This window comes from Ciconia boyciana, chromosome 25 (assembly GCF_034638445.1).
Source record: "Ciconia boyciana chromosome 25, ASM3463844v1, whole genome shotgun sequence".
NCBI classification, from domain to species: Eukaryota; Metazoa; Chordata; class Aves; order Ciconiiformes; family Ciconiidae; genus Ciconia; species Ciconia boyciana.
The window spans coordinates 2,594,540-2,616,575 of record NC_132958.1 but is presented as its reverse complement, the minus strand read 5'-3'; the positions used below and the strand labels follow the sequence as shown (position 1 = coordinate 2,616,575).

General features: G+C 43.1%; 1 protein-coding gene across 1 annotated transcript; it reads right to left on the bottom strand.

The window, feature by feature from the left end:
• Window positions 1-1,564: 1,564 nt before the first annotated feature.
• On the bottom strand, window positions 1,565-20,539 carry ADRA1A (adrenoceptor alpha 1A). The gene is made up of 3 exons (XM_072846119.1): window positions 20,368-20,539; window positions 17,360-19,010; window positions 1,565-2,534 (listed from the first exon to the last, which is right to left on the bottom strand). Exons 2-3 carry the CDS (start codon window positions 18,240-18,242, stop codon window positions 2,023-2,025), a joined length of 1,395 nt encoding a protein of 464 aa, XP_072702220.1. The 5' UTR covers window positions 18,243-19,010; window positions 20,368-20,539; the 3' UTR covers window positions 1,565-2,022.
• Window positions 20,540-22,036: the final 1,497 nt, after the last annotated feature.

The window sequence follows — 22,036 nt, the reverse complement described above, 5'->3', positions numbered from 1 at the left end:
TTGATGTAAATATATACATGTACACCCTGGCCATGTAGGGGTGTGAAGTCCATTTATGCTCTGAGGTTGCTTTCTGCTTCCAGGACTGTGCAAAGCAACAGTATTGCAAGAACTCCAAGGATCAGATTTTACTTTCGCAAATTGTCCGATTAATGTTCTAGCTGCAAAGATGTATTTGCAGGAGGAAAGAAATCTCATTCACGCATAAATAAAAGACACAGAAGACTGAAATTTTCTTGACATTGGGGACTTAGCGCTGAATGCGAGATGAATAACAATAATTCCTCATCAGTAATATCAAGGTGTCCTTTCAAGGCCCTATCCTGTAAAAACTAACCTTATCTTAAGCCCTTTCCCTTTTCAAGCCAGTAGATATTCAGCACAGGAGCTGACATTGAGACATGAGTAAAGGCTTATGTGTTGTTTCAAGAAGCTGCATTCTTACTTGGCAGGCTCAGGAGGAGTTATGTCAAGAGCTGCTTATTTCTAATATTGTACAGAGAATTCCTCCCACTATTTCTTCCAGATGCTGAACAGCTCATTTATTTATTTATTTGGATTAGCTATATTAAAATATAACATGCTTCCAAATGCTTTTCTCCCAAATTCCCAAAGGATGGCCCTTTCTCATGGGGATGTATGTCCTTAAGTCATTTAACGTGCTTAACTCCCACTGCTCAGAACGAGGGTAAAGTTCCTGACTCCAGGATACCCAGGATCTTGTAGAGAGCTTAGAGCACTTGGTATGGAAGGAGCCAGAAAAGGAATGTAGCATAACACTGGGCAGGGAGAGAGCAAAATGTCTGCAGCTTTTCCAGTGACTGTGGCACTGATCTGACTAGCAAGCACCTGAGCAAGGAGTTACTGAGTTTTTAAGCAGGTTCCTGCTGGACTCAGAACAAGGAAAACAAATGGATGAGTGCAAGTGACCTCTTTGATCCTTATTTGATGATGACTTACCTAGTTTTGAATTTTATTAGACCCCCATCAAAGCGCAGGGACCTTCCAAACAAACCTAGGATGCATGCAAATTTTCTTTTGGTTTTGTTTGGAGATTTGGGAGGTTGGTTGTAGAAAAAAGAAAAGTTCTGGTTGGTCTCTGAAGCTAGCTGGAGTGCAGCCACTTGGATCAAGTTTCCCTTGGCAATGGAGTTTACTGAAATCCACAGCACAAAGGCAAACTTAGAGGGACTCCAAGCAGGGCAAGAGCCAAGATCGTGTTTTTGCTATGCCCTGTGAGCTGAAGGGCCTGCTCTTCCAGACAGGCTGAGGACAAGCAGCCTTGTGGGCATTACACAAGACCAAATCCCCACCTGGTGCAGCCCAGGCATGAGGACCAATGAGGCTGCCCAGCTGAAGATGCAAATCCAAAGAGTTGCCTATTCTCTTCAACAAGGTGTGCAGGACCTTGCCAAGCCAGGACCTGGACATGAACAAAAGAGGCAAGACATGGCAGGAAAACATTCTTGTCCACAGTCCCTTCATGAAAAGCAAGCAGAGATCTGTAAACACTGTCCCAAGACCTGAGCCTCCCAACCTCAGCTCTCCCAGCTGTAGAATCGAGGTTTAGCTTTTTTTGGGGGGGAGGGCAGAATCACACAATGGCTCTAAATGTCTGAAAGTATCCATGCTGAAATCAGCATGGGGTCTTTGTAGTTTGCTCTTTCTCCCCCATTGCACATAAACCAGAGCAGTAGGAACTTGGAAACAGGGGAATACAGTGAAAAATAAAGCCTTTAAATGTCAGGCAAATGACTGCGGAGGCCAGTCTCTTGGAAGACCGTAGGGTGCTCACCATCCACTGAAGTAATTCACTGTCTTATAAGGGGCTTCGTTCAGGCTACCAGCACTCAAAGACATCACTCCTCAAAAGCTTTGGCCCTGTTTTACAGTATGCTATTTGTTTCACCTGGATCCTTTCAACTGTTGTAGCATCTACTCCTACTTCCCAATAAAAAGAGCAACATCCCATTAGCAGAGCCACGAGTTTGCCAGCCTATGCTGCTCGGCACATTCAGTGCTTTAGACGTCCTCCCCGTTTTCACTGAGGGAGATGGTGTGTATTTTAATGGTTGGCACTTTACAATTTTCGTGGACAAGCTTCCCTGAAGTGCCTGCACAGCAGCATTCCTGGAGGAAACCTTTACTTTTCGCTTTGGCAGCAGTACAGTCTTTAGAAACGGCATTTTTTGCAGGCATGCTTTGCACAGCGGAGAATATCTTCCATTCGCAGACCCCATCCGACTTGGAAATCTTATAGAAGGTTTCTCCGGAGCCAACAGGGATACGGACCACGCCTTTGCCGCTCTCCACGCTTTGGCTAGTGGGATGGTTGAGGTTGAAACTTGGGGATTGCTTCTTTGCTGCTTGTTTCCTTGGGAGGCACTGCGCTCTCAGGACGTTTTGGAACGCTTTCTTAAACTCTTGACTTGAGCATGGATAGATTATGGGGTTGATGCAGCTGTTTAAATATCCAAGCCAAAATGTTATTTTAAAAACTGTGTCCGGGGGTTTGATTGCAGGAAAGAAAGAACCTAAAATGGAAAATACACAGAGTGTTAAGGCAGAGGCAGTGAGAAATTGCAGGTAACCAAAGAAACTTAAACACTGGCAAAAATAAATAAGATTCTGTTCTGTCTTGGAAAATTTATGACTTGAAGCCCAATTCCTCCTGAACTTTCAGAAGTATGGTGTGGTACAATTACATGGATGTTCTATCAGAGATCAATTCAAGATATCTACTTTATTATACAAGCGCTGTATTCCCATTTACAGGCAGAGAGGCAAGACAGAGGACTGGTATCAAGTGACAGAGGAAAGTTGCTTCCTCCGGGACTTCTAATTCAAGATTAGTTAGACAAATAACAGTTATATCTAGGAGGGCATCAAAAGGGGTTTCAAAAGGCAAGAAAATGGCACCACTTCAGAAGTCAGAGTAAATGAAAAGTAGGATTACGGAGTTGACTGCATTCCAGCTAAAAGTCTTAAAAATGATAAAGTATTGCGCACTCATTTTCCCTTGAAACCTTTAGAAAATCTAACTTTCCACATTTTTCAGTCTCATGGAATGCATCTAAAATTCAGAGAAGTTGAGGAAAGGTTCCTTTTTACATCAGCAAACACTGCAGCTGCTCCTGGAAACTGATATATACTTGCAAGGTTGCTGCCCAGAGACGATTAAAAAAGCAAGAACTTAGATGGTTCCTTCATAAGGAAAGTACTGTGCGGCTTTTTATTTTATAGAAGGCAAGATAACATTCAAAAAATTAGAAATTGTTTGACAAAGCTTATTCAGCATATCAGTGACAGAGCCATAAACTGTGCATTCACTAGTCCTCACTGTCTTGGCACAACAACAGTCAACTACAAGTGACCAGGCCAACTGAAAATTAAATAGCATTACTAATATCCTTTTTAAAAAATAGATTATGATATATGATAACATGGGATTTAATTAAGAGTTATCTGCTGATTTAAAATCTTGGGAACATTTTTCCTAATGCTAAACCTTTGGGTTTTTTGTTTAACTACAACTTGAGCTCCTTACTGCTTGTATAAGCAAGTTTTTAACTTTCAATGATTTGAATAGGATGTCAGTAAATGCTTAAGAGTTTTGCTCATAGGTAGAGACGTTATTATAAAGCTACAGAGACGTATTTAAGATATCAAAGAGTCAACACTACTGCTTACAGAGAGCTGTTCAGAAATTTGTTGCTTTTCTTGAAGGACACTGGCAAGTGACCATTGTAACCAGATCCTGTAATTCTCTTATTTGGTACTTCTCTTTGCTTAGAAATAAAACCAATATTGTCTGAATGTGAACGAACCAGAAAACTAAACTCAGCGTGATGCTGGGGTGGGAATAAGTGACAACAGCACTTCTAAGACCAATTTTGCAAAATGAATCTAGAACCAGAGAAAGCGAAAAAATATTTGCCGTATGTTGTCAAGGGGAAAGGTTGTTTCTTGCCTCCTTTAAAAGAAAGGGGAAAAAAAAAAAGTGGTTCTATCATACCAGTGTTAGTAATTAGTTTGGGCACAGGAAGAAAAATAATTTCCCAGAAAACAGAATTGGCTTGTTCTGGACTTTATAGTCAAGTTTATAATAAACAGAACCTTTAGCACTGACAAATGCTTGTCTTCCTGCTTCCTCCTGGAAAAATCATGTGCATGTTGAAAGAAATACTGTGGAAGATTTAGGCATCAATACATTTGTCATCTTCTGCAGTTTAACTAGGTCTGTAAGCAGCTCCTAAGCTTTACAGGGATCGATCCGTTCGTTGGACCTCCCCTGACTCAGGAACAGCTAATAATGCAATCAGAGGGTGTTCTAATTTAATTCTGAGAGCTGCTGAACTTCGATTTGAATCTTTTCCTTCCCATCTTTGTGAAACAAAGCTACAGCTAGTGCAGCAAATGCTTTCAAGCGGCAGAAGCCAGAGAGGAATTCTCAGGGTGGTTTTGCCTGTGTGAGATTGTATCAAAATATTGCCTGAACCAGAGACACAAATAATGCAGTGTGATTAATGACTTGCTCATTCTCCTGAACGTGGTCTCCGCTGTGGAACGCGAAGCAATGTCTTCCTGCCGTGGCACCAGTTCCGACCCCCTGAGAGGAGCCCATGTGCCAGAGGACACGCTGCTGTCCAGGGAAGAAATAGGGGATGTGGCAGGGCGAGAAGCCCTTCAGTTATCTCTGGCGTGGGAGAGGTCCCCTAAGACCCAGGCCATCCGGTGCATCTTGGAGAGGCAGAGAAGCGAGACCGAGGCAGAATACCCAAAGGCAGTGCAGAACGTGCCACAGGAGCTTGCTCCTTGTATGGGAGCAGCTGAACCTCTGATTCCAACCCCAGCTACAACCTGGGCACCAAACACGAGCCTCGCTGCCTCCGTAGCTGCTGCTGCGTTGCTCCAAGCTAGCTAGGTAGAGCAGTTTCACTATCAGTTTCAATATCAACCAGTTTTTAAGACCAAAAATGTTGTGCTAAAGAAAGCAAATGCTGTTTTGCAGTTAAGCATGAGTGAACGGGCATATCCATGACCTAGAATTTTTCTCAGCAAATTAATGCTGTTTTCCTTTAGTGAAGAACAACTAAATAACATTCTCAAAGAACTTTCTGGCTGAAGTCATTGGCAGATGAAAAATAACGAAAAGGTTCTAAATGCTCAAATCACGCTCAATTTTTCTTTATTTCCTCATTTAATTGCAGCATATCTACTGCTTTCCCATTTTGTGTTAAGACAAAAGGTGAAACAAATCTCAGTCTAGGGAATCAGCTGTGTGAGGCGGAGTGTAAAAATGGGTAAACAATAACAATTCCTGTTTGCTGCAACTTCTGGCTCACTTTAAACGGAATGTTAGTGCCTTGCCAAAGTCTGTTAAAAATAGAAAATAGCCAGTGTTAGTCTCTTGCTCTTTTTTTGGGGTGGGGATCTGCATGCTAATTTATTAATGTAACCTTTTTTGGTTCATCAGTGTAGAGACTTGTTGCCTTGGAACAACACGCAGTGAAAAGAAAATGAAGTAGCTTTAACAGCATACAAACTTTGCTATCTGTAGACCCCATCACACGTTGGTTTTCATTTTTCTTTCCAGTGGTGGATCGAACTTGGGCTTTAGGACAGTAGCTTTGCTCTGCTGTGCACTTGGTTGTGCTGGTCAGGGATGTTTCATAAGTTTAGAGCAGCTAAAACTCTGTCTCCAGGCTTCGTTATAAGTGTGTGTTGGCCAGCGAGTGAAACAGTACTAATGTCAAAAGGAAGAAATAACGTCAGTGGCATCTTGAAAGGGCTGAGGCTGGAATTGCTAGTCAATGGACCCAGTAAGTATCAGAGCTAGATGTAAAATCAAAGTAGAAATAATTTGGACCCTCTTCTTACTTATGCTGACAGCTTATTTAACTTCCAGAGCAATATAAATAACGATCAGCATGTCTAAACCTCGAGCCACTGAATTATTGGGTGGGGTGCAAAAAATATTTCACCTCCTGCATCTTTTCCATATAATGAGCAAAATCCTTCTGTATGACGCAGGACTGCTGTGAGGAACTATTGACATGTTAGCATTTGCTTAGTGCCTCTACAGAAGCGTGATGTCCTATTCAAAGGGCCACAGGAAGCAACGCCCTTCTATTGCAGACACCTGGTTACCTCTGTCGTTCAGAAACTTTCCCTAATCTTTTCTGTTGGCTACCTGAGTATCTGGCAAAAGGGAAAAAAAAATTCATATTCTCCAAGTCCTTGGGGAATCAGAATACTAAGAATGTATTCTTTTCTTCCAGGCCTTTAATATTCAGTGATGTTGCTGTCACGATTAGTATCAGCGGTTGATGTATCTGTTAGCAAGCGGGAGTCATTTTCAAACGGTGCTGCTAAGCCTGGTGATAAAGTGTTTTGTTCAGTGTGCTGAAACATCGAACCGGGCAGTGCTGGCAGCTCAAGCCAGATGAGTTCAAAGGAGAAATAAAACATAGGCTTTGTGTTTTGTTGTTTTTTTTTTAAACAATGACCGTAATCAACCATGAGATTAAACAACCAAGCGGAGCGGAGAATTCTCTCTTCTTTAAGGTTACAGTATAGGAGTGTCTGTTTCCTACATAGCAGTAGGCAGTACAAAAGCAACTTGGTGAAAGCGGGGTGAGCAGTTCAGTATCCATGTCCATTCAATCCTTGACCGCTTGGCAGCTGCCAATTCGTGTCCACTCGGGTGTGGACACTTGCCAGGACTGAGAAAACAGAATTATTATAGCACTTAATTCTCCAGAGCAAGCTTTTCCAATTCTCTTACTCTAGGCTAGGTGTAATCATCGATTAATAAAGTGCTGCCATCCAGGTACCCTCCGATAGAGTTGGATAGTGAGCAGCAGCTGAGAAGTGAAGAGTTTTCTTTCTTAAAACTAATTCTCTATCCAATTCACAGGGCTTAATGTCTTCCCCAGTACACTGTCAGGAATAAAACGGTAAATAGTGGCAAAACTGATTACAGTTTAGAGGCTTCATCATCTATTGTCTCCCTGCAGTCTGTGCTGGAGGAACAGTAAGAAAACTTTATCTGATCTTTTAATGCATTTGAATTGTAGATTGACTAAATGATGCTTGAATTCCTGCTTTGTTTTCAAAAGGTTGAGGACTCTCAAGTGTCAGTAGTACAATTCAATTGCCTGTTATATGAAAATTAAATAAAATAAAATGTACTATTAGCCTCCTGAGATCCTTTGCCATTAAGTATTTCATCACTCATCCCTGAAAATGTCAGGATTGCATTCCTTCCCTCATCATTTATTTTCCTGGTTGTCAACTCCAAGTTTCTTCGGATCTGAGAGATAAGTTTTCCATGTGCCTCCTGGTGAGTAAGTGCCAATTCAGTCACAAAGATGTAATTTGCCTTTGTCATTTCTCAGAAGTTACAGAGCTGCTTGATTATAGGTTGTTTAAAAACCAGTACTGATGTTGTGCGTCGTTTCGCTGATGGACAGCAGAGAGGGATGTGGAAGCTGCCAGACTACAGAAGCGCGTGTTATTTGTTTACTCTCTATCGTCTCTGTCAGCACCATGGGAATAAGATCCCATACATTTTTGTGACCCATGGACCCATAGTGGTGTTAAAATCCATCTCTGCTACTACTAAATCTTGCAGCTCTGTGTAGGTTCACTACTTTTCCCCCTCTTTTATGTTGTATGTTACAGATTCCACTCAGGAGGTGACAGCAGTGCCTGTGCACCTTGTGAGCAGAGAACCAAACAGTATTTGTTAGTGTTATGTTATCAGGGCTTAAAGTGTCCTAGGGAATCAGGGGAAGTACCCATTTTAAACCTTGCACAGAAGTCAAACAAAAATCCTAGCATCTCTTGCCTCTGACGTGTAGGAAATACGCCTCTGGAATCACAGCAAACTGGAAACAGGGATAGTGGTCTGCTTTACAGGGAGGCAAAGCTTAAAACTCAGGTCCTGGGGTCTGCCCTAAAGGGGTCAAGCTAGAGGGCAGCAGCCATTCCAGAGCAATTGCCCTGAAGCCGCAGAGGATGAAGCACAGAGGAGCACAGATGTCCCCACAGAGATTAACTCGGAACCAGGGGCACCCTAGATCCCTCGTGAGGCAGTCTGCTCTACAAAGTGATAAATGCATTACATCTTGTGTTCCCAAGCTCAACGTTAGGACTGAACTTCATTCTATAAGACTGGCACTGTATACCACATCTTGGGTCAAACACAAACCACGCCTTGGAAAGTGTATTTATATATATATGTATTGCTGTAGACATGCAACAGCTGCACTCTGTACATATATGCTCTCCCAGCACGTCTCACCCTGCTGCTCCCTTATGGAAAGTATTTTCTGTGGGAACAAAAAATGGGATCAAAGAACCCTTGAACAGTAGGAAATGCTTCTGGGTTTTGTACGATCAAATTAACGTAACAAATGCAGAACGGCGGTTCGTAGATGTGAGGATGGGTAAAAGCCTGCATCTGGCAAGTCTTGCATGGTTACGGCTGTGCCTGTCCCAGGGCCGGGAATATTGTGGCTGATTCAGGGGGAAAATGAGAGCAACTTTGTGCCTAGATATCCCTGTCCCGTAATAAACAGCCGTAGAAGGAGTGAGAGTTTGTCTCTCCTCACAAAAGCATTCAGGAGGGTGCGGGTGTTTGGACACAGGTGAGAGGTGGAAAGGACAGGCGGCAGGAATGGGTCAGGCTGGGAACAGTGCTCCGATTATTTGGATTGTTTCAGACCTAATTTATGCTCTGTTTCATATTGTACCCACTTACGATGGATGGTATTTCTGGCAAAGAGCAAACATCTCAGCAAGCAACTATTTCCAGATTCACTGTGGGCAGTTGCAGATTTAGAAAGCTGATAAAAAACCATGGGAAGGTAAACTGAGGTTTTGTTACCCGTGTAAACCCAAATAATCACATTGTTTTACAAATGAATTTCGTTGTCGTTGAAATTCCAGCTCCCATGCTGTTACTGCAGTGGAATGATTCTGGATCTCGTTGCTCACATTTTTAAGATATTTCATACTCATCCTGAAGCCCTTGCTCTTGGAGTCATGCACTTGCAACAAAATCTTAGCTTTCCTTTAAAAATTTTTTAAAAAAACAAGCAGGTGGTTCAGAGAATAGTTTCAAAAGATGAGTCTATCTCAGCCTGTCTCACGAGTTTGTCACTATGTGGTTGTTGGTCGTGATTTTGGAATCCTTGGGGTTAGCAATACAGGAATTATCTTCTTCAGCAAAAGCTGAATATCTATCCCTTACGTATCCAAATTGAAGACAAATCTTGACATTTGCTGGGTGGGGTGGGAGAATCACTCATCGCCTTTCAATCACTAACAAATCCTGAATTGTGCCATGACGTTTGAGAGCGAGTGAAAAATAAAATTCTTGGTTCATTTACTCCAGGGACTTGAAAGGGGTGACTCCACAAAGCAGGAAGGTTTTGAAGACCAGGACAAGCCGCCTCTGACAGGTAGTGCATGCAGGAGAGCCATAGATGTGAATCACGAAACAGCACAACTGACTCCACTTTCTCTCCCTTCTTTTCAGTTTAAATGGCTATTAATAGCGTCAATTCTTTCCGCTGCTTTGCTGTGTAATGAGTCAGTGGGACACAACGTTTCAGGACATGGTAACAGTGGAGAAATGTTGGCCACAGGGAAGTCAGCACGATCTTTGCCATTGGCTTCAGTGTAGCTATCAACCTAGACCAACAAAGCCTTTCCAGTCTGTGTTTATGAAAAATGCCCCTTGTGATTAGCAAAAAAAAAAAAAACCACCAAAAAACCAACCTTGCCAAGGAAATATCTTGGTTGTTTATCTTCATGGCTTATTTTCGCCCCGTTCAATGGCTTAACACGCACCCCCCCACTTGTGCTCCATGACTCAAGGAGTGTAAACACCCTTCTCCTCCCTGACCTGTGCTCCAGAGAATGAACTGGGGCTCTATTCTGTTTTTTTTTCCCCCTTTATTTCTTTTTTTATTTTTGTCACTGAGGGAACACACTGAAATGCTAATGTGAGGAATCTAGCTCTGGATATCTCCTCCATGGCTGGGATTCAGCATTTTCTGCTACGAAAACTATGAGGGTTAGGTTGTCACAGCTTTTATTAATTTTATTATATTATTACCAGCTGAACACGAAAAGAAAGGGGATTCAGATCCTTGCTTCTCTGAATAGCCGGATGACCCAGCCGTGACGATCTCACGGGAGCGCACGGGCTGCGTGCCTTGCTCTCTGCCCTGCAAGTGAAGGGGCGGGAGGGACGAGGAGGGTCCCGTGCTTCTATTTACTACTACGAGACCATCTCTCTAACTCTGAAGAAGAAAAGAGGTGATTTATGAAAAGAAGTGAAGCTATTTACCTTCTGTATGGGGAAATGCCAGGATAGTATATTGTAGTCCGGTATTTTCCACTATGATTCCCTGGAAGGCTGGTGCAATTCTACACAGTCCTCCTTCCCAGGAAAACCTTTGCTTTCTCTTCTTCATTTTCCCCACCAGCAAACTTATTTGCCCTCCCACCATGCAAGCACCTTCTCTTTAACACTGCCTTCACAGGATAAGACAATACTACCTGTTGCTTCAGTATTATCAGCCAAAATTATTTTGATTCTATAGGAAATTGGTGACTTTCTGTTCAGCACCGACCGTTAACCTGTTACTGAGGGATCCCAGCTCACCGCTGAATCTCACACCGTGGCAGTTCCCATTATACTGCTGCTTAAACTTTGGGGATGGATGCATCACAAGTGCTGCCTTTCTGTGCCCCCAAAAGACCCTAAAGACCATCTTTAAGCTGCTCTCAGTATCTCACACTAGTGGATCCTGTGTGTTACTCTGAAACGGTGTTCCCAGATTTTGCTCATTAAAACACTGCTGTCTGCAGGAATCGGTAAGGAGGGAACAGAGTGAATTGCAGGGTATAAAATTCAAGACAGCAGCAGGTATTTGAACTCCTTCTGTGATAAGGTATGGGTGAAGAGACCCTGGCTTAACTTCCCTGACCCAACTTTGTCACATTGTGGTTCACGATGACAAGGGAACATGGTCCGAAGCCCAGTTACTTTGACAGTAAGTGGGCAGGACACAGGATGGCTTATCCAGAAAGCGTGGGAGTTGATCTGAACATGTTCTGGCAGGAGGACACACTGAATCGAGACTCAGACGATCTTGAAAAGAGCAAGAGGCCATAAAGCTATACCTGATACATTTTTCCCTGGTACTGAAAATCAGATGGGTCCTTGAAGCACAGCCTTTGGGAAATACTGTACCCTAACAGACAAAATGGAAGCTTTGTGTTGTCCCAGCATTGCAACATAGAGGAGGACAGGTCAATCATGCCTTAGCAGCATGATTAAGGTAAATGCATTTCTGTATCTGATAACATACAAACAACTGCAGCTTTTCTGCCATGTCTGGCTACCTTTGACTTCCAAAAATAAGTTTCCCACTTACAGCTGAGTGGACTGGGTATGAATTCATGCCTCTGGAGCCCAAGCAAGGTGCCGTAGTTAAATCAGTCAAATTATTAAAACATATAACAAGTGATGATATATACAACAAATGCAACCCTCACAGGAAAACACAGGGATAAATCCACCAACCTCCAGACATTGGTGCATGTTCCTGCTCCTCACCTTGTGACCTCCTGAGATATTGCATCAACGGCAGAGATAGAAAAATGCATTTTATTTTCTGGTTTACCTCTAGTGAAAGTAGAGAGTCACTCTCTTTGACTCCATTTAAAAAACAACCACAAAACAGTAATTAGAAACCAACTGCAGACAGGCACATAGACAGGATTAGAGGATTCCCTTGGCAGTGTTTGTGTCAGCTCACAAGACTAATTTACTACTCTACTACAAATATGAATACCCTCCAGCGTATCCTCTTTTCTGCTCTCTTCATCATGAGATTGATTGACAAATGCTAAAAGCCTTCCTCTTCCTTGCCCAGTTGAGTAGTCTGGATTGTTTTTTCCCCTGTGACATCCTGGCTCAGACTTTCCCTTTTTTCTTCTTTCTGCTTCTGAACACAACATCTACAACCAGACAGATTTAAGCTAGCTTGCCACAGAAAGTGGACAACAAACAAAGCTCTGTGAGTTTGTTTGCTTCTGAGGGTTTGTAAAGATGAGCCATCAATCCCAACTCAGGACCATTTTTGTAATATCCCAGCCCTTTTTCTTTTTTCCATGCATGTTTCACCTCAAAACAACCTCCAAGCACTGTCATCTGCGTTGTTGAAAATAAACTTTCTGAAAAATTCCCAGAGCAACCCATAAGTGTCTTCCAGCTACAGGAAAAGGTCTGCTCTGTCAGTTGTGACAGCATCCTCAACATCACCTTGAAAACTGGTGCCATCACTATGGGCATGCGCTGAATTTCCGGACTCTTCTAGCTCTGAGTATTTCTTGCTATATGTGTCTATATCCCTTTCTAGCAATTGCAAGAGGAAAACAAAAAACAGAAATGGAAGACACATGCTGTTGTGGCAGGCTGTTATTGCAGAGTGCCAGGGCCCAACAAGCCTTAATTGCCCGGATGAGCCTCATCTGGGGTCTCTTCCCACAAACCCTCTGCCCGTTGGCCTAGGAGCTGCATGTAAGGTCAGGCTCTTCTCCTTACCCCTCTTTGAGTGATGTAGGCAAGCTCAGGCTCGTTCTTTGCCGGCTCTGTTTTATTGGTTTGTGCTTGTGTGGTGGTTACTGGACTATCAGCTGAACCCATCATAGATGCTGCCTCTGCCTGCTTCTGCGCAGGTACAGTGAGTGCATGCTTCCAGCCTGTGCTGTTGTCACCCTCTGTTCCTGGGTTGTTCTCCCTTCTGGAGTAGCCCTACTCTTGCTGTTCCTTGATGTTCAAGTTCCTCAAGGAGCTTGTTCTCGGGTTTCTAGTTCAGCTTCCCGTAGTCCCTATTTGCTGGTGCCTAAGAGAATATGGTTGCTCCAATTTGAAAAGCAATATTGCTTACTTTAGGGCTTTTTTTTTTTTGCCCCAAGATCTTAAAGAACTTTGGTAACGTGCCAAAAAAAGATCTTAAAGACTTTTTTTGCCCCAAGATCTTGAAGAACTTTGGCAACATGTCAAACAAGCTCTTAAAGAACTTTGGGAAGAGAAGCAGGGCTTCGCTTTATAGCTCACTTGAAAAAAACAAACTTGGTGATAAAAAGGTTTTGACTAATGTACAAAACAAAGATGCAGCTCTGTCACCTGCTAGTCCTCCTAGCTAGATCATAGATCTTAATTCCCTTCAGTAAAGTAATGTATTCTTGTTCACGTAAAGGAGCGCATGGGGCGTAATCCCCTGTTTGTGACCCCTAGCTTGCACTCCTCCTAGCTACTTGAATGGAGTGCTTTAGTGCAGGTGCGTTTTGAGAAAGGAGCCAAGGACAAGGTAACCAAAGTGTGAAGGTCAGCACTAAAAAGCTTTTAAAGCTATTCTTTCCATGCAAATTAACAGGAGGGGATGTTAAATGGGGATGCTCAAGGGATTCATAAGTGGCTAGCAGTGGGGAATATGGTAATTAAGTGTTGCAGAAGAGAAAGAAGAGATTAAGAAAATGATGCAACAGGTGTAGAAGATGATATGTGAGAGCAATAGCCCTAACGGGGATAGGGAAACATCCTTTCCAGCTACCTTCTCTGAAGGGCTGAATAACAGACTACCGGGATGGCGTAGGATGCTCTCAGAGTCTGCTTGATGCAAACATCAGCCTGTACTAAACAAGTGGCAGTCAGTGAAAGTATTCAGAGCTCCTAAACAGGCAAGAAGAACATTTCCTTCTGTTGAATGTATCCTGTGTATACTTATCCCTATAGAAAAGTGGATGCCTAGTGTAGAATGAGGAAAGTTTGGTGGACATATCTGAAAATCTTCTGCTTGGGAAGCAATTGCAGAGAGCTGTAGATGTACACGGACATCAGTCTTTCTTTATAACCTAATACTAGGGCTGAAGTGTTGGACATGTTTGCTCTTAGGCAATGACATTTATAGGAAGAGTCCGTGCAGAATTCCTCCAATACAGTTAATTCAGCAACGGGTTTACAGCTTATTTTGTGTAATGGCAATTCAAAGGAAGATCTGCAGAATAAAAAGCACTTTACCCCATCAGACTTCCACTGCTGTGGAGCAGAGACAGAATTTGAGCTCACTAAGAAGAGGTGTCGTATATAGAGGTTAATGGACATAGACAAAGGACCTCACAGTTCGTGCTGGCTCTTAGATTGAACTCCTATTTAGGTGCCGATTGCTACCTTTTATCCTGCATTTTGGTCAGTCTAAACCTTCCCTAAACTATCGTAGAAAAGGACCTCTCGTTGCACTAGGAAAGCTACATGTCTGGAAAAGGAACTGAGATTCAATTAGGGGAATACAAAAACTGCAGATCTGGTTGGGACATACTTGCGCTTTGACTTGGAAGGTTTTGATACATAATGTGTGAAGACATGTTCAGTTCAAAGAAATTTTCACAGGAAAGCTTTGAGACTAGGAGCGAATCCACTGGTCACCTCTAAAGAGGGACAGGAAGTGCCCACAGAAATGAAAATCTGACTTCTTCCAGGGGAAATCAGCTGTTTTGACACTTTCATTTTACAGAAGTTTTGTGAAGCGCGGGTTTGCACTCCAGCATGCAGAGAGAAAACAAATCTTAACCTCAGTTCTTTTCATGCAACAGGATTATCATTCCCTGGCTTACTCCGCAAACATCAAAGCCAAGTGAGAAGAAGTTGTATTGGACTATTGGACTGAAAGCCTTTGCACAGACCCTTTACCGCAAATGAAGCTAATGAATCCAAGAAGGTAAGAAAGACATTAATTACACAGATTGCAACTGGCAACTTTACACACTGATTTCAATTAAGGTATTGTCTTATGGCAGGGATGCTCAAACTGTTTCTCCAGTTTTTTTGCAGCAACATCTACTGATATGGGTATCATGCCTTTATCTCCCTCTTGATATCCTTCTATCACTCTTACCCTTCCCATACCTACACCCCAAAAGTGTCTACCCCCATTTGTTTTATACACTTTAACAAGCCTGGTGTTTCTTGTTTTACATTGGTTCTTGGCTGGTAGATTTGTTAACAGACATGGGGATCTTGAAGATGCTGTAGATTACGGTAGAATAAACTTATATTTTGGGAACTTCTGCTGCATAGAGTGGCAAGCACCTGCCAGCTGTCTGAAGTGGTTTGTGTAGCACAATTTAAGAATGTCTGTCTCGTGGACAACCGTCACTGAGGGTCTGCTTCTAAAAGGCTACGACTCCTACAAATGACTGAAGTGACCTGCAGCAGCCGATGGCTGATGGGACCATTTGTAGGTCCGTCCGTGGCCACAAAGCTGCAGAGCTGCTTTTCTGCACAACAAAGTTCTTGTTGCCCAGCCAGCCGTGTTGTGAACTCCACGACTGCCATTGCTTTCGGCAACAGTGCCCTGTATAGCTGCAAAGTCTGACCTCTGCCTCTAACCTGCTGCGTGATCCTGGCCGGATCGCTTTCCCTCCCTATGTCTGCAGAATGGGTCTGACAATGGTTACTGGACTTTTGGAAAGGGTTCTGCATGGTATAGGTGTCGAGTGTCATATGCGATCATCTCTGGGTGAGTCTCTGGCTCTGGGTGGGACAGTCTGCCTCAAGATGTGTTTCCTTGGTTTTTTTGAAGAGGTGTTTTTTTGTGCCACTTGTCTGTTTAATAGTTGTTTGTCCTTAAACAGAAGTAGCAAATAGGTTTTGAAAGACTTACTATATGCTTTAAAAATAACATAGTAACCCCAGAAAGACAGGGAAACTAACCTTGAGAAAGTTTCCTTATAAGGGATCAAAGAAAGACACAAAGCCACTCTTGAGTCCAGAAAATTTCTTAAATCCAAAGCAAATTAACAACAGCTCTGTGTGGGCAACCACATTTGCAGATGAAAAGAAGTGTGTTTAATGCGTTCTCGCAAACCCTTTTTGGGTATGTTTCAGGCATCTTGGCAACCAGCATTCCAACATGCTGACATCCTGGACAGCACGAGCCAGGCCTTTCCGGGCTCCTCCTTACGAAACATCTACAGCTCTCGCTCCAGCACTTCCCAGGACTGGCCAACTGAAAAGATTCTGTAGGGGTTTTTCACGTGGCAACATTAGCGACAGGTTTTTGTGAAACAACCTGGTGATCTTAGTAAATCCGGTAGACGTTAATTGAAAAAGAACAGCTTTTTATAAGCTTTAAAAAAAAATTAAAAAGAAAATCCCCAAATCTTTGTTTTCATGTCTAGGTAAGATTGTTTTTTTGTTTTTCTTAATTGTACACATTGTTCTGTTATTAGCTAAAACTTCTGCACAATCTTACTTTATTTTTCCTGTACAGCATAAGCCCTTTCCATAAGAAAAGCTACTGAACTTGAGCAAATAATAGGTTTAAGGCTCCATGTTTCAAAACCTAATATTTAGTACAGCTGCTGCAGAGCAAACTTCAGTGTGGTGTGCCACATACATCACACGCAGATATAGGTATGAAATTAGTATTCTGCTTTTGAATCCTGAAATCTCATCAAAGGTGACTGATCAAGGTTTAGTTAAAATTCTAATTACTTCCCTGTATTTCAGTGATAGCAAAGCAGAACAAATCCCTGACTTTCCTCCCCTTTAGAATTACAACTGGTGAATAAATATTCATATTCAGTATGATGGTGGAAGCCAGTGTTTGGGCAGTGGTGTCAGTGGGTTTCCACAATAGATGCAAGTCAGAGAAGTTATAAAATTAGTTTGAAGGATCCTCACTGCTGCCTTCTGACTAGTTATATGATAAATTAAAAAATACATTCATTCCATTTGGAGTATGGTATCTCATAGTGTGAACTTCCTGATAGGAAGCTGATTTTTTTCCTTATAGTGGGAATAAAGTGCTGAGCACTCCAGCAGGTCTGGCCCCAAGTCTGTAAACAGCTACTTTGACCCTGAATGCATTTATATCTTGACCTTTTATGTATTTGTATCACCTGAAGAACTGGTTGCAAACTTGCATATAAACACACTCATCCCTGAAGATATTGTTCCTATAGCAGAGTTCGTCAGAAATAACAGTCCTAGTTCTGAAAGAGTATTTTCTGTATGGAAAAGAGTACTAAATCCTTTCCATTATTTTCAGAATTTATGCTTCTCTTTGAACCAGAGATGGCTTGTTTCATTTGAGACTATCACTTTTTACGCTCACTGCTTTGTGATGGTGAATGTTTTGATTTTGACAGCTTTGCAATAGAAAATTATTCCCTCAGAGCTTTTCTGGTCAGCGTTATTGTACACAGGCGCAAACATGGCCCTGCCTCCAGGGAAGGTGCCGTAAAAGGTAGAGGGTTTGGCTTTACTTACCAAGAGGCATTACTACAAAAAATGGAAGCCAGCAGAGAACGAAGCATCCCACAACTATTCCCAGGGTCTTGGCAGCTTTCTTTTCCCTGGAGAACTTGAGGAGACGCACTGAGAAATGATGCTTGCTCTTGGGGTTGGATGCTGATCCGCCCGCTTCAGGAGCATTTTTACGATGGATCCGTAGGGTCACCTCTTCAGAACGAGATCTCTCCGTCTTCAGACCAGAAGTCAGACCTTTGTTTTCCCTTTTGGCCACGACATACACTCGGCAATACATCACCAGGATAATAGTCAAGGGGAGGTAGAAGGAGCCTAGAGCAGAGAACAACACGTAGCCAGGCTCCTCAGTGATTTGACAGATGGTCTCATCTTCTGGAGCTGGTTCCTTCCAGCCAAAAAGAGGTCCAATCGATATCACCAGAGACAATGCCCAAACACACAGTAACGCCAGGAGGCCTCTCTTCTCTGTCACTATACTTGGGTATCTCAGTGGGTAGCTCACCCCGATGTACCTGTCTATCGAGATGATACAGAGGCTCATAATGGAAGCAGTGCAGCAAAGGACATCAACAGCTGCCCAGATGTTGCAGAAGATTCTCCCAAAGGCCCAGTAGCCCAAAATCTCCATAGTAGCCGAGAAGGGCAGGACAGTGGAAGTCAAGAGGAGGTCAGCTACAGCCAGGTTAATTATATAATAGTGGGTGACACTCTGAAGATGTCTGTGGCAGGCTACAGAGAGGATAACCAGAATATTACCCAAAACTCCAAAAACAATCAGCCCCCCTAGAATAACACCTAGTAAAATGGCCTTTGAAATGTTCACAGGCCCCACAGAGTGGGTGCAGTTGGAGCAGTCAGAGGAGTTTCCAGGGAGGAAAGCCATGGTGAGTGGCTGATAATGTTCATGCGAGGCTGTTGTACTTCACTCTCTTTTCAGGTAGAAAGCGTGATGAGATCAGTTCTCAGAAGGTTCTACAGGCAACATTTGCCTGACTTTGCTGGGGAAAAGAGTTTTTAAGAACGTCTTAGAAGTGCAGCACCAGGAACAATGAGAAGGATCCAGAAACATTTTAGAAAATCTACCTTTCTCCCTAAGTTTTTACCATTATAGCGCAGTTAATAGCCACCATTTCCAAGTCAAATTTAACTCCTTTTGCATTTTTGTTGGGGTGCAGAAGCGAGGCTACACAAAACTGAGGCTATTTATCCTACTTTCCAGGATTACATGATGAGAAATATTGGAACTGCAGGTTGAAATCATGTCTGCCTTTCTGGGAAGATTCAATATTTAAGAAACATAAATATTCCAAAGGGTCTCAAATTTAGGTTTCTCCCAAGAGGAGATCACTGATGCTTTTAATTACCTTGTGTTAGTCCTGATCCTGCCTTACAGCTGGCTTAGAAACCTGACAAGGTGGAGGCTGCTGCTGTGGCTGCTCAACAACGTCATTTGAGATCCCTGCCGCTACCCATCTTCAGGGTCTGAAGTGTCAATCAAAGCTTCTCCATCCTGTGGAGCAGTTGTCACTTGAGCTCCTGGACTGCAAATTAAAGTTCATTTACATCAGCTTCTGGCTTGCTCTGAAGGGGAGCTTGAAGTTTACAGTGTCAACGATGCACGCTGTTGTGCTCTTTGCAGATCATCACTCCCCTGAAGGAGACAAAGACACAAACAATATGATTCCCAGAAACAATGTTCACTTACTGCTGTGGTTCCCATATAAGAGTGGAGTGGGAGGCTATTTTAGGGAGCCTTCCTCAGGCTGGCTCCAGCCAGTGGAACCAACCTTTTTTCAGCCCAGTATTGTTTAACAACAACTAACAGACCAACGTGGATTTTGTTGCCTGAGTGTTCTCGCCATGTTCTCAGCAGCAGTCCGTTCTCCTTTAGGGATAGCAATCAATCCTAATTATCATTCCACATGCAGAGACCGGTTCCAGGAGAGATAGAAACCTGTGGGACACAGTTCAGGACTACAAACTGTGAAGTAGATTTATAAGCCCAGAATTTAGTCTAAGATTTCTTTATTAAGTGACTCCTTTACCCACTGAACTGCTCGTTAGTCCAGCTAAACTGCCCATTTTAGAAATCTATAGGGAAAAGCAATTCCTGCCAAGCAGAAGATGTTGCAAGGAACAAGTTTCCTACTGAGTGACACAACGTTTCAGAGCATCTGGAAGCCAAGCTCAGCCTTAGCTGACTAAATATGGAGAAAAGGTACATCAGATGGAAAAGTGAGGATAAGCCTGGGAACTGAGACACGGGGGACACGAAGGGGAAAGCTACAAGTGTGGGCTGAAAAGCCTTTCGCAACACCTAGACGTGGGTATAGTGTTCCCATCCAAAACATTGGTCAGACAAGTGAAAAACCACCATTAAGACTACTCCTGTTAAATGCGAGATAAGGTAAGGCTCTGTAAGTGTCCTAATATGAAGTCTTTCAGATGAGTCCCTCAGATTGCACTTTACGCAAACGCTGAGCAGCAACAACTGTCACATAGCTGAATCTCAAAACTGAATTCTCCTGCAGGCAAAGGCATTTAAAACTCTGAACCCCTGAAATTCCCAGTTCACAAGCAGGGAGGGTGGGGGAGGGGAGAAAAGGTATTGCACCGTGGGAATTTGCCTTCCGTGCACTGAAAAGAAATTAGATTTTTTTGTATTTTCTTTGCTGCAAGAGGGAACAAGTTGAAGAATAATTCCGAGAAAGAAAAGGACAGATTTTACTAAGCATATCAATGAAAAGTGACTGTAGCATCAAGCATCTCTAACCATTTTAACTGTGGTCATTATAGGGTTGATGGTGGACTAGACAATTAAGAAATTATCAAACTGGACTTTTAAGCACATGAAGCAAAACTTCCCAGCAAGTCAAGGAGATGCAGCAGGAAGGACTGACAGAGATATTCATGCTCAGAACCAACCGGATAATACTCAACCTGTGGAGAGAGAAGGTTTGAGGAAGAGCATATACTAGACCCTAGTGCCTGCCCCAATCCACACTCACCTCTTCAGTCTCTGGAAGGCAGCACAGCTTCTCTGAGCATCTGGAAAGGAGATTCACAGTACAACACAGCAGGCTCCTCTCTTCATGCAGGGATGGGACTCCATGCCTGAAAATCCATTGCTTTTCTCCCTTTATTTCCCCACTAACGTTTTGAGAACTCCCAGTTGCACTGATCCCTGTATCCCACTGCTTGTGAGGGGCTTGGCTCCAGCATCCCTCAAGGGATCCCTCCCCAGTTGCAGTGTTCAGCTCCACGCTGTCAAGGAGCAGCAGTAACTTTACTGCTCTGCTGATGTAGCAGGCAGTACCCTTGCCATTACCGTAATCCCCTGTCATTCCCGTATTGCTCAGAAAGAAAGAGCACTTCATCTGATGACAAGTGGTGTTTTAAATATTTTTTTTTCTTTTCCATGCAAACTACCAGTTCCTGCGGAGATCAGAAAGTGGAAGCCAGCTAACAAGCTCCTCTTTATAGGCTAAAAAGTAACTCTTGTGATATAAAAAGAGAATTGCCTGCCAGGCAAACTGAGCATGAAGAAAATAACAAGGAGAGAGAGAGAGACACTGACCATGCGGTCTGCGTGGTGGGACAAAGCGCTGGGGTAGGCAGCACAGCTAACCTGGAGATGGGGGCTCAAGTATGAAATCCCTTGAGCAGAATGGGCTGTTGAGGTGAGGTTGATTTTTCACATGGCTCTCAACTGCATTTTTTTTTTAAAAGTGCCCCAACTCACTGATGATGAAGAGATGAATATAAAACTGGTGTCCTGAAGTGAAAGGAGGGGGGAGCAGAACACGGAGTGGGATTTTACAGCCAAGGGAAAGCAATTCCTGTAGCCACAGGGAAGCAGATGAGCCATGCGCCTGTTCTTGCAGGACAGACTCCACCACCTCCTCCTCCTGGGCAGTAACTTTGAGAGGGAAAGTTTGTTTGTTGGATTCACGTGTTTCCTGAATGGAGGCAAATTTAAAAGTGATGCTCAGATTCCCCCAGGAGAGCACCGCATGCAGAGCTGGGCTTGTCGGTAGCCCTGATCACTGCTCCGACAACTTTGGACTCTCTGCTTTCTTCTTGGGTAGCCATTGCCACTTGAAGGAAAAATATAAAAGCAGCTAACAGGAATGTGCAATTTGTGTAGATTAGGCAAAGAGTTTGGGAAAGCGTAGTCATCCTTACCTTATGACCGTTCCAGCTACTGTATCATTTGCAGTCTTTCTTTTGGAACAAAAGACCCCATGAAAGGAAATCGCAAGGTGGGGGGGAAGAGAATTCAAATCAATTTTGAGAACATTGCAAACTGCAAAAATAAGAGGCGATTTGTAAATGCTCAGCTTCCATTTCTCCGCAGTTTTCTTGGCACTGGTGCTACTTGCCCTATAGATGTAACACTTGTTTTTTGAAGGCTGCTGAGAGGTCTTGAGCTAAACCTGAGCCCCTACAGCACTCAGAAGTGTCAGGCTGTACCGCGGTGCTTCCCTGAGTAACAAAGGATGTCGGGAGAGAGTGAAGTCTAAATGAATAAAGGAAAGCTTGAGTTACTAAAGACCCTTAAAGACCATGATTCAGCAGACCTATTTTAGATGCCTGTCTTAGGATGAGGCAACTCTATTTCACTCGATCAATTGGAAAATGAGCCTAAATGACTTGGGGGAGGGAAGAGAGGTGAAC

Bases quoted from the DNA above. Each gene is read 5' to 3' on its own strand.
- ADRA1A (XM_072846119.1), bottom strand. From the start codon at position 18,242: ATGGCTTTCCTCCCTGGAAACTCCTCTGACTGCTCCAACTGCACCCAC. The intron at 2,535-17,359 runs GTAAGTAAAGCC...TTTCCATTTTAG, and splicing joins TTTTGTAGTAATGCCTCTTG to GTTCTTTCTTTCCTGCAATC.